Below are 12,928 nucleotides of genomic sequence, written 5' to 3'. Positions count from 1 at the left end.
CCTGTATTCTATAATATTTTCCCCTCATCTTGCTTTCTCTGGTAATTTTTGACAGGGTGAAAGAGGAGAAGCAGGGCCCCCTGGGAAAGGTGAACGAGGTGAGCCTGGAGCTCCAGGGCCAAAGGTCAGTTTGGTTTAACTTTGACAATTAAAGTGTGCATTTTGGAGCTTTGTGTTTTGGTGTGTGTGTTTTTAAAAAAATAAAAGCTCTGCTAGTGATAAAAATAAATTTCAGTGTGATTTATAGTGCACTACAAAAGTCATTTGAATTTATGCTGGTCACTTTGGGGCACAGCCCAGCCAGAAATTATTTATGTAAAGTGAGGGATCAAATGTTAAAAGCCAAACCTGTAGCTATGCACAAAATTTCTTCTTCATAATTGCAATATTGAAATTTAGGACTTTCAAGTATGTCTATGCAGAATTAACATCCTAAGGTGCTCACCATTGCAATGTTTCAAGTCCAGCTAATAAAATAAAATAAAATAAAATATTGACAGTGCAATCCTATGTCTGCTTAGAAGTCTCTTCAAGTTACTGCCAGGTAAGTTTCTATATGAGTGCAACCTTAACCTGGTTTCTAACTTTGAGTCAGGAAGGAGTACTTCTATGTACATTCCATTATCTCATTAATTTACTGCTACAATAGGATTTAGGAATTCTGTATGCTTATTGTTTGCATCAATGTAATTTATTCAAAAGGTCTGAGAGCTACCCAAAATATTAAGATAAGAATTACAGGCCTATGGGTAGTATTCAATATTAGTCATACTCAGAGTAGATCCATTCTACTCCACTGAAATTAATGGGCAAATTATTGGTAAAATATCTTGGCCGCCCTTCACCATAAAGTCCTAAACTGAGTTACAACAACTGAATATACAATTATAAAAATGAATAAAACCATTGCAATTATGAAACAAATAAAACCATTTTTGGGGGGCAGAGCAGTATAAATTCAGCAAAAGAGATGGGCCTTTACTGTCAAAGGCCAGACATAACCAACGTAGGTCTATTAATTTCAGTGGGGTTGCTCAGAGTAGAACTTTTTTGGAGACAACCCTCTACAACGAAGGGATACAGTTTTATTTCCTTAGTTATTCTGAGTAAATGGACCAATCCAAATTGGTTTCTTGATTTGCAATGGTTACTTTATCTGACAAGTTGATGTCTGGGGGGAACGACATGTTGAGAGAATTCAGCAAGCTGCTGTAGTAAGAATTATCATGTAGCCTGGATTCATTAATACTACATCATTCATCATTCATATACCTGCATTAATATCTGTTATTTAGAAGCTTAGTTGTCATTGTTGTAAAATGAAGTGTTTCTACCACACCAGTAATGGGGAACCTGTAGCCCCCTGATGTTGCTAAGCCGGAGCTCCAATGATCTCTGCCCATTGACCATGCTTGCTAGTCCAACAACATCTGGAGGGCTACAGCTCCCGCATCCCTGCACTAACTTTACAGGTAGCTGATACTAATTCCTTTTCTTCTCACTTTCCTTTTTCTGTCCTCATTTCTCCTGTCCATCTTGTATGTATTCCATCATCCAGGGAAGGTCAGGCGAATCTGGAGCTAGAGGCCCAAAGGGGTCGAAGGTCAGTAGTAAGCAAATTTTGGTTTTACTGATTCAATGTGATGTGGTGAGGTTTTGTGGTCTGTTGTTTAGTTCATTTTATATGTGTATAGACTGCCCTTCAAGCAAACAGTTTGCAGGGGAAGATTACATTAAAACGAAGTGACGGCAAAATAGCAGAAGGCCTTTTTCTGTGCCAGCAACCTGGTGGTGGAATTTCCCCTCAAAGACTAGTCTCGTCCCTGATGGTCTTTAGGCAGGGAGTGAAAACTTTCTTATTCTGTGTGGCTCTTGATAGTTTTTGACTTATGATTGAAGAGTATTAACTATGCTGCTTTTGATTACAGTCATACCTTGGGTTACAGACGCTTCAGGTTGCGTTTTTTTTTGGATTACGGACTGCCGAAACCAGGAAGTACCAGAACAGGTTACTTCTGGGTTTCGGCGGTCGCACATGCGCAGAAGCACCGAATTGTAACCTGCGCATGCACAGACATGCTGCTGTGGGTTGCGAATGCTGCAGGTTGCGAACGTGCATCCTGCACGGATCACGTTCGCAACCTGAGCTTCCACTGTATAAGTTTTTTCTTTTTCTGTTTTTGTTACTCGGTAGTGTTTTCTTTCATTTTGTTCTTTTATGTAAATTGCTTTGATCCAGAATGCAGAATACAACTGTTTCAAAGGTACTCCTGTGGGTAACATTAAAGAAGTAAATCCAAAGTTTTAGCAAAGCATATTTAGCAAAGGCCAGACTGTGCAGGAGAGGCCACAACTGGTATACTAGCCTAAATGGATGAAGGGCACTCTAGATGCTGTTTGGGGCTGTAATGACAAAGCTATATCCAGGAGCACCACTAAACTGTGAACCAGATCCTGTACAGTGAGTACAGCTCCATCTAGATCAGACTGAACATTACTGTATCTCCCTCAACACAGCACCCTTAGCTGGATAGATGTTGCCAAGCTTGCTCAGACACATCTGCACATGTTTCCCTGTATTCAAGAGATCACCAATGATGGGGGGATTTAGACAGGCTGCTAAGGTCGCCTCGTAGAAGTTTCACTGTGCAAAGGCTGCTAAAGTGTTATTGTTGTTGTTTCTTATTTAAAACCACATTAACACAGAAAACATCTTGGTTCAGTCACAAGCCGAGCTGTACTGTCACAAATAGCTCAGAGCTGTCTACTAATGTCTTTCTAGAGCACCCTTTCTCAACCTGTGGGTCCCCAGATGTTGTTGGACTACAACTCCCATAACCCCAGCTAGCAAGGCCAGAGCTCAGGGAAGATGGGAGTTGTAGTCCAACAACATCTGGGGACCCACAGGTTGAGAACTGCTGTTCTAGAGTCTTCTCTGACTTTCCGCTAGATTATTGTTACTATGAGCAAATGGGTACTCTGTTGCCATCCTAATCAGGTCTCATACTGACTCTAGGCTCATCACAAAGATACAGCCCTTCTGTTATGTGCAGTGAACTACTTACATATGGACCGCAGCTTAGTAAAACACATCTGTTGCTGTTCAAACTCACCAATCCGTGGTGCCATTGGGGGTGGGGCCAGGTGGACAGACCACAGGTGAGCAGGCTTCACTCCGGTCCATACCTGGGGCTTAAATTTGGGGCAGAGCCTGTGCTGAGTGTGCAGTTGGCTTTGGATCTTCAGAGGGAGTAGCAGGTTCCAGTGAAGACTCAGAGAGAAGTGTGTCGTGGGACAGAGCTACTCATAGTGAGTTGGTGAGTTTATCGCGTCCTTCCCCACGTGAAACTTGAAATACTTATTTTGCTTTTTATTAGGGTGATTCTGGAGACAAAGGTGATTTGGGGGCAATGGGTCCAAGGGTAAGTGACTACCATTTGAGCCATTCCATGCAGCATGATATTCGTTGCAGCTCATTTCCCCAAGCCGCCCAGATGAAATCAGCAACATTTTAAAACAACTAAAGTATATGTCTGGGTAGGCTTGCAGAAATAAAAAAATTGTTTTCCACAGGCATCTAAAACAGTATAGCAAGAGTACCTGTTTGATGTTAATAGGCAAAGAGATCTAAAAGTATTCAGCCACACTAAAAGGTTGACTCCTTAGAGAAGCAAAACAGGTATTATCTGTGAATAAATATTATAGCCTTGATCTGCAACATTTTAGCTTTGATTTGCATTATATCTCTGATGCACGCTGGGTTGTGATGTGCTTTTCTGAGACTGCACATTCCAGTTGTTATAATATTAGTCAGTTTTCCATTTAACACATTGGTATGATCAGACTAAAAGAACACATTGTCACTGATGGCATTGAATAGATGATTAATCTTGTCTGTTCTAAAGTTATCATTAGCATTATCAAGGCCAATCAACTCTTAAGCACGTCCATCAAGATTTTATGTGCATTTGTACACCTTGGGTAGCACAGACTGTGTGATACCAATAAGCTATCTGAAGAGAGTGAGCTTGGTGCAGCATTTGAAAATGAAAAAGGAAATATGCATCAATCCATCATATTCTGGTATAAATCTTCCAGGCAGCTAACATGCCATTTCTGTAATAAAGCAAAATGATACCCTGAATGGAACTGGGCTGTAATCAGCAGCTCAGGCAAAATTTTATGTTGCCTTCCTCAAATTGATGAGAATAGTGAGTGATTTGTATGCTGTGCTCTTGATCCAAATAACATTTTGGGGTGAATGTTTTACAGGGCCCTCCTGGACAAAAAGGTGATCAAGGGGCAACAGAGATAATTGATTACAATGGCAATATCCACGAAGCTTTGCAGGTATGTCACCAGACGTCATGCACAGTAGGCATAATTATATTTTTCTTTCCATGTCCTTTGAGTTGGAATAGAAAGTGTGATCATGGTATTCATATGTTGCCATAGTTTAGGAGTTGAGTATGTGCTTTGCATCCATCTATCCATTGCCAGTCCCTGTGAAATATCTCAGCAAGGCTGGTAAAGAACTCAGTAAGTACACAATGGTAAGATAAATGGATTGATAGTCTGACCAAGGCAGCTCTCTGTGTTTATTTTAATGATACTCTAGAATATTCTGTTACTAGCAGTATAGTGAAATGGACACTCACCTGACTTCCTGACAACTGAGTCGCTGCTGCTTACCAGAAGGGGAGGGATGAGTTTGTAGTGAGGCTCACAGGTTGATGCAAATGCATCAATTGAGCCAATCTGGTGCTTCTACTGGAGAATTTATGTAACACTGACCTTCCCACCCCCTCCTTCCTGATAAGCAGCATGGACTCAACTGTCAGAAGATCAGGCGAATACTGCTACCACACTGTCTGCTACTGGCTTCTGGCTTCAAAAAACAAGCAGAAGCACCAGATTGGCACCACCAGTGCATTTGCAATCCACCAACCTCACAATCGCTGCACCTCTTGCTCCATCCATCCTGATACACTGCAGTGACTCAGCAGGACTGAGGTCAGATGACTAGTGCAGCTCCACCATACCACTTGCTGCTGTTTCCATTTATATGTCAAATCCATCTACAACCCAAATTAGTAATAGTAATAGCCTTCATAACCTTTTGCCTGTCTCTGTTGTACTCCACAATTCATAAAAGCAAAGGTCTGGTTAGGAATACTTTAGGTCAGGCGAACAATTATGGGCATTTAGGTGAATTTTCTTGCAGATGGATGCACTATGCTGCCGTGTGCATTCACTCACAGGGAGAAATGGTATCATTGGCATATGAAACACAAATGTATGATAATAATTTCAGAAAAGGTTTGGGTGATTTCAACTCAGCCTGTTGAAATACCTGGGTTACACTGCCATGATTGAAATTTCTATAACCACATGAGGAGAATTGAATAGGTCTAAAAGCCATCCGATGTAAGTAGATCTAAAAGGACTTGTAAAAGATGCTCAGTCTTTGAATCTCCAAGTGAAGACGAACAGAAGTATTGTTATATGTCAGCTGTACCCTAAGAATTAGCAGTGATCTTTTCCTCTCTTCCAAGATTCATCAATGCACACTGAACTTACGGAAAATTCAGAATTTGGCTGTTATTTAGCTCCCCTCAGGACTTGGAATGCTATTTCAAGTAGGAATTGGCTTTGTTCCTCACAACAAGAAGGCTGTCCTCCTGGATGTGTGCTTAAGACCAGGGAAATAAACCAAAAAATAAGACAGAATTTTGCTGGCTGGCTTGCAGTTCCTCTGAGTCATTCCTTCAACTTCATTACACGGGTCATTAGAGAATAAGTCATTTTCATTCAAGCAGCACAGAACACTGTAAGAATTCAAAACCAAATAAGACTATTTCACTACAAGTGGCCAATCCCGAAGTTCACTTCTTCTTCCTTCAGAAAGATCAAAGACTACAGTGAGCCCCAATCCAGTGAGATTATTTTACCCATGCACTACACAGGGGGTTATGTGTGTGAACAGGAGGGCTCTTGCATTGCAGAAGAAGAAGAGTTTGGATTTGATATCCCGCCTTTCACTCCCTTTAAGGAGTCTCAAAGCGGCTAACATTCTCCTTTCCCTTCCTCCCCCACAACAAACACTTTGTGAGGTGAGTGGGGCTGAGAGACTTCAGAGAAGTTTGACTAGCCCAAGGTCACCCAGCAGCTGCATGTGGAGGAGCGGAGACGTGAACCCGGTTCCCCAGATTACGAGACTACCGCTCTTAACCACTACACATGCCTACCCAGAGGCCAGTTCTGTTAAGGGTCTTATGGTCAGCTAAATAGGTATTGAATGACAGCATTAGTAATCTTTAGTGCTTTGCACAAATGATCTCTCATAGTTCCCCACTATTTCTATGGGAAGATAAATTAGAGGCCATTTTACAAATTTCTTAGTTTAGCTGGAGTAGAAATTATTATTTTTTCTATTTTTTCTATGGTGTTTCTTTTACTTTTGCAAGTGGTAGCAGCATTAACTATGTTGGCAGCCATCTACCACTCTAACCTTCCACACCATTCCAGAACATTAGGGTAATTGGGAGAATGTAAGCTACACACACCCAAAAAAGTTGAGAATTTTCAGAGGGGGAAAAATATTTAAAGTGATCTTTCTCTAAGAGAGTGGGGCTGAGAAATAAAAATCTCAGGCTATCTTTCCAGGAAAAATAATGGCTTCTAGGAAATTTGGACTCACCTCGTCTAGTTTTGCCAGGTATTAAGTCCTTCAGCAGCAGTACTCCAGCAAACTGCTTTACAAACTGTATTTCAAGCTAAATATTTTTTCATACATGACCTGTGTAGCTGTTATTTTCCATAATAGTAAACTGTTTGTTTGTTTGCTTGCTTGCTTGAGTTCATACATGCCCTTTTCTGTAAGATCCCTTGGTGGGTTGCAACGATATTACAAATGGTTAAAACAACTTACAAACATAAGAAGCATATATATTGGATGTCAAAGGCCAGGCCACTATAGATGTCCACCTCTGACTCATTTCTGCAGATCAGGATCAACAGTTGTAAAGAGAGGTTTGGTCCTTAAATCCTACATTTTATAAAGTGTGTGGGGTAAATAGTGCCATAAAGTGATATTAGGTATTAATGCTAGGTATACAGTAATGACGAAACCAGTGTATTAGAAACCATTAATTTACCAGAAAAGGAGTATTTAAAACTTATACATCCATTCGGATGAGAAAATGAATTCAAAGCTCTAAACACTGTAGGTCCCAAATGAATCAGACCATTTCCAACAATTATCTGTATGCCAAGTTTGCTACAACAGGGGCATGTAGAGATATATTTCGTCTATGGGATTCCCTTTTCCTTCCATTTGCAGATTGCCAAAATCCAACTTGGACTGTCTTATGGAAATGATGGAAGGATTTTTATTTGAGTCATAGTTTAGTGGTCAGAGATAAGCAAGGGGTTGCTTTAGTTATACATTTATTAATAATCCTTGTGTTTCCTTTATTCTGCCCTATAAAGATTGGTATCAAGCCAGCGCTTTCAAGGAACAATGCAGGCTATAAATCAAAACAGACAAGCACGGTGCTTCTCAAGTCATTTTTCATGGCGTTAAGCAGAGCTGAATATTAGTGTGCTTCATTCTTTGTAACTCCTTTATATGAAATAATTGAAAATGTTCCACCTTACAGAGAGCCATTACAATGCTAGATGCTAGATTCCTAGTTAGGATGATACCACTCTTTTATGGAAGTAAGCAAAGTAATATTCTGTTAGATGCAGACAATAGGTGATGGGGTTATTCACTAACTGTGCAGGATAATTTTTATAAACAATCAGCCTAGCAAATAGTGTTTTCTTACTCTAGTAGTGTTACTGCAATTCATGAACAATAGTATGTAACCAGCACAGCTTCTCAAAGTTTGATGAGACACTGTTCTTTTTCTAAAAGACTATGTGGTACTATCAGGAAAAGTGTGAGGATTGTGCCACTTACCTTCTCACAATGTGCCTATGTGTTTGAGTTGGACTTAGCAGTTTGAAAGCATACCAGCGCGAGTACATAAATAGGTACCGCTGCGGTGGGAAGGTAAACTGCATTTCCATGTGCTCTGGCACTCGTCATGGTGTCCCATTGCTCCAGAAGCAGTTTAGTGATGCTGGCCGCATGACCCAGAAAACTGTCTGTGGACAAGCGCTGGCTCCCTCGGCCTGAAGCGAGATGAGTGCCGCAACCCGGTAGTCACCGTTGACTGGACTTAACTGTCCAGGGGTCCTTTATTTTTACTGATAAGGATCACAGTCTTAAATTGCTGGTGTATCTCTGAGATTAGTAGGTCTATTTCTGTCCTGACCATACTGGAAACTCATTGGAATTTGAAGAATACACAAGAATATCATGTTTAAAGAAATGTCTGTTTCTAACAGTAATTAAAGCTATGCAGCACATTCCGCAAAGTATATAAGATCTGAGTACTCTTAAGCTTATTAACGTCTTTGATGCCAATGTTCTCTAATGTGTGGATCACAGACATTTACTGGCAATGCAAATATATCCTTTTCAAAATCTGGAGGTGCCTTGGGCATGAAAATCTTATGGACAGGTTTAAGTTTTTTTAAAACAATCATACCAATTAATATCAATTGTGTTTAATGTTGTTGTTTTTTATAAAAAAGACAGTTTTCTTTAATTTATCTGAGACAGGCAAACACTTATCCCAAACTGCCCAAATTCTGTGAAATCCATTACTAAACAAGCAAAGTATTTTATTTCAAACTGAACATCTGGTAACATTGTCTTCTGTTAATACATTTTGCCAACAGAGGATTACCACCCTAACTGTCACGGTAATTCCTATTGCATGACTTATAGTGTTTTGTAGCTCTTTTCTTCCTTGGTGTTGCATGTTCATAACTTGCCTGATTTAGAATGTGTCTGTTTCATCAGATATTGACTTATCACTACATATATTTCTACATCAAGTGTTATCAGTGTTGAAAACCAGGACTGCAGTTGAAATTAATAGCAATGATCCCATTCATTTCAGTAAAGAAAATGATTTAAAACTCTTGTTTGCGAGTCTAACAAGTTTATCTTTATTACAGCTGTGCATTTTCACTTCTGTTTCTTTTAGTAGGAATTTTTGAAGGCAAGGCTTGCGCAGGATATTTCCCAGTAGTTTTGTGTTTTGGATTGGGGTTTTTTAAAAAAGCCGTATTTCATAGAAGTTATATGCTAGAAGACACAGACCACACTTACTCCAGAATATTCTTTAATTCATCCTGTAGAATTCATTAGGATCTAAATGACAGTGCTCCAAAATAAGTGATTTGTGAGCTGCAACCAGAGTTGTCATCTCAAATGCAACTTCTTTACATTAAAAAATGTCCCTTTTCCTGTTCAGTGTTGGTAGAAAGTAAGTGTATTAATTCCAGATGTAAAAAACATGGTTAAAGGAAATTTCAGTTGAGCAAGCTGAAAATTTGCCTGTACCTCAAGATCTGATACAGTGAACATGGTCTTCCTCCTCCTTCTCTGCCCTCTGCTTTCATTAACCCCCAGTGGATGCATGCTGGACTAGAATTCTGCCATGCAGTATTGCTAGGAAATAAAGATAGTTAAGACTATGAGGCTTCTTGGAAGGTAATTAACTATCTCTAGCAGTTCAGAGAAGCATGTTTTGACATCTGTACGGATGCTTTTAAAGCCGTAGATATTCTTTCTGGGATATCTCACTGCAGTGTAGCCCTTGGAGTGGTAATAGCCACATGTTAAATCTGTGCTGCAAAAACCTGAAGTTCCACAGTCCAGAAGAACAGGGCATGGCTTGCATGCAGGAGGCATCAGGGCTAACCCCCAGCATCTCCAGTAGACCTCAAATAGGGCTAGGAAAGTTCTCTAATATCTTAGCGAGCAAGTTCACCTGTGAGTCTGTGCTCGAAACACAAAGGAAACTCTGTATTACAGTCACCATAAATTATGTGGTGCATTGTGTTGTGTTGAAGGAGGTTAAAGGGTTCTGTAAAAACTTAACTAATTCCAAAAATGAGATGGGGATCTCTAGTTAAGAATGGTTTCATCTGTGAGCTGAGATGTTCTGTCCTGAGTCCTCACTTGCCTTTCCCCCTTCTGCTTATGTGCTTTCTACCTCACAAAAGAAGTGATTTCAAAACCACACGAACCTATTCCTGTCCAATTCATGGAAGGCATAGTGATGTGTGTGTTTGCACTTTTGTCTTTTACTGTTTCTTGTGCACTTGCACACACCTGTAGCGTAAATACTGCTTCCGTGATTTACATGTGTATATTGCCAATCTTGCTACGTGAGATTTTACAATAAGAAAATAGTTAAGGACGTATATGAGCATGGCAGTAAAACTGTCTATGAACAAGGTCGAAATAGACACATTAATGGAGGTAGCGAAATTCCAAAGTCGGCTTCTGTTAATGGAACAAACAAGAAGGTGTGATTTTCAGTAGAGAGGTGACAGTGGGTAGTGCTTAAGCCTTCCCGTACATCACTTTTTCACTGCAGAGTTTTCCATCAAGCTCCTTTATCCTCTATGGCATATATATATAATGCCAGTGTCAAGAGAAACTTTATCTAAACATATCAACCCTACCTCTTTGGCACAGAATCCTTCTGCGAGGCAAGCACAGGATTTTTCTTATGATTTAGCTGAATAAGAAACAAGCAGAGTCCCTGAAAACTTAATTCTGTGTTAGGGTGGGCTCATACCTAAGGTTTGCACTATGTGAAGTCATCTTAATTCATGCAACAAGAAGGGAGTTGCTATCCACACAATCAGGCCTTTACCCTGTTCCACCGCTCACTACCTAAATGCCAATAGCTGCACATGGCACAGGTTAGCTGTTGGCAGAGAACTTACTTACACAGCAATTCAAATGGCCACCATTTGCCCAATGGTCAAAAAAAATTGCTCTTATTTCAAAGTTAAATGTGCTTGTTTTGTTTGCAGAAAGCTATAGACTTCGTTACCTAGAAGTTAGAATGCTAATGGGCATTCTAATAGAATTTCCGTTTAAGAGAATAATAATTGAATTTAATTTCAATATGTTTGTGCTGTCTGTAGTTGATCATTGAGTGTCATAGTTGTTAACTGCTTCTTAATACAGTGTTGTTGTTTTGTCACATTGGTTTGTTACTAACGAAGATTAGTATAACTGTGCCTGACAGATAAATACTTTAGAAATCTGGATGGTGCTGGATTAAAAAATGAACTGTTGTTTACCTTCAGGGTCCTCCAGGTCCACCTGGACCCCAAGGATTGCAAGGGTCAAAGGTGAGTCTCCAACTGTTACTCATCTGACGAAGACCCCCTGAGCTTTAATTTATTTCTATGCAGAGTATGGTCTGAAGGCACATATGAGGCTACCACTTTGTAGAAGTGAAGGGGGTCAGGGTGTGATCATTGTCTGGGTTGGTGACCTTCTGGAAGCAGCATGTATGCTATCTTGGGTTCCATGATGGAATAAAGGCAGGACGTCAGTGTAAGAAAATAAATACTGTGCTCTTAAATGCATAATCATCACTAATAGCACAATCCTATGCTTGTCTAAGGAAGCCCCACTGAGTAACTGTGTGTAGGATTTCAGCCTAAGAAACTTTTTACTGCATCATGTTTTATATTTTATTTTTCCTTCCTTGATATTTATTAATAATTTTAGCCAGCATCACAATAATTCATTTAATTAATAATTTAATTTGTAATTTTAAATTAAGATACCTTAATTTACCCTGAGTAACCATACCCAGTCTATGTTCTTTTTGACTCTCATCTAAAGCATACTGTTGCTCAAAAGGTGGTCAGGAGAACAGGAGTAGCCAACATGGTGCCCTTCGGATGTTTTCAGGCTATAACTCACTTCCAACAACTTATGGAGGCCGTCTATAACTGAAATGGGTGGTCTTCAAAACATTCCCACATCCACCTAGATCCTGGCCAATACCTTATTCTTATTTGTTTTACTAGGTTGCATGCTGACATATGAGATTATTATAGACCAGCATAGTTAATTCATATTGACCCAGTTTGGACATAATAGTATACCATAGTTTAACACTATGTGGACAAATGTGGACAAACACTATGTTTGAGGCTCACAATCCTAGGTGCCCCCTCCACTTCTTCATCACAGCCATGAAGAAGAGATAAGACAACTTTCAGACTAACTGCAGCTTATTTTTATTTGTAAAATAATTTAAAAACAGCTGTTTCTTATTTCCTTGTTGCTGTTCCATAAGAGGGATGGGCGTGTGTGTAAGCCTAAGAATCAAGAAGTCTTATTAACAAAGCATTGAACTACAGTATATTCCAGGAAATAATAACTTAGTGAAATTGATTTTCACTTTGCAGGGTGAACCCGGATCTCCAGGATTGCCAGGTGCTGATGGAGAGCAGGTACTTGAACAATTATTGCTACTGAACATATGAATGATACAATAGTAGGTATAAAAAAGAGATATAGATAATAAATAAAATAATTATTTTTGTTGCACAACTCTTTCTCCCCCTTTTCTTTTCTTTTGTTACGGAATGAAAGATACTGCCAAAAATAAGTGAATATAGTGCCAATAAACAACCCAGAAGATGTTTCTGGATTTACTGTCCCAGTTCCCACATCATGGTAAACCATGGTTATTAGCTCACTGGGAGGGGAAATGCTGTCCATATAAAAGGTCCCAGTTTCAATTGCTTGCATCTCCAGTGCTAAGAGAGACTCGGGTCTGAAACCCTGAGAACTGCTTCCACTCATTGTAGACAGCACTGTCCAAATCTACTTGAATGAGTGGTCTGACTCAGCATGAAGCAGCATCCTGTATTGCAATATTTACTGCGAATATACGGTATCAATCTGGGGGTGTTCTGCTGCTTTTCACTCACAATGAGGAGGAAGAAAACCACAATATATGGTTCAGCATTATTTCCAAACCAG

At 39.8% G+C, this 12,928-nt stretch overlaps 2 protein-coding genes across 2 annotated transcripts in view; both read left to right on the top strand.

The window, feature by feature from the left end:
* The window catches only part of COL25A1 (collagen type XXV alpha 1 chain), a 303,953-nt gene that overhangs the window by 247,554 nt on the left and 43,471 nt on the right, over positions 1 to 12,928 (top strand). The window contains exons 20-26 of the mRNA XM_083456875.1: positions 56 to 124; positions 1,559 to 1,603; positions 3,378 to 3,422; positions 4,273 to 4,350; positions 8,794 to 8,817; positions 11,230 to 11,274; positions 12,349 to 12,393. Coding sequence (XP_083313001.1) covers positions 56 to 124; positions 1,559 to 1,603; positions 3,378 to 3,422; positions 4,273 to 4,350; positions 8,794 to 8,817; positions 11,230 to 11,274; positions 12,349 to 12,393 — 351 coding nt within the window. The remainder of the gene's footprint in view (positions 1 to 55; positions 125 to 1,558; positions 1,604 to 3,377; positions 3,423 to 4,272; positions 4,351 to 8,793; positions 8,818 to 11,229; positions 11,275 to 12,348; positions 12,394 to 12,928) is intronic.
* The window catches only part of ETNPPL (ethanolamine-phosphate phospho-lyase), a 70,689-nt gene continuing 59,751 nt past the window's right edge, over positions 1,991 to 12,928 (top strand). Inside the window, exon 1 of the mRNA XM_083456796.1 lies at positions 1,991 to 1,994. The gene's annotated coding sequence lies outside the window, so the exon portion shown is untranslated. The remainder of the gene's footprint in view (positions 1,995 to 12,928) is intronic.

The sequence above is a fragment of the Podarcis tiliguerta genome (assembly GCF_965153285.1).
Source record: "Podarcis tiliguerta genome assembly, chromosome: 9".
Lineage (NCBI taxonomy): Eukaryota > Metazoa > Chordata > Lepidosauria > Squamata > Lacertidae > Podarcis > Podarcis tiliguerta.
The sequence above is the reverse complement of the archived record's forward strand: the minus strand, read 5'-3'. Positions and strand labels throughout refer to the sequence as shown.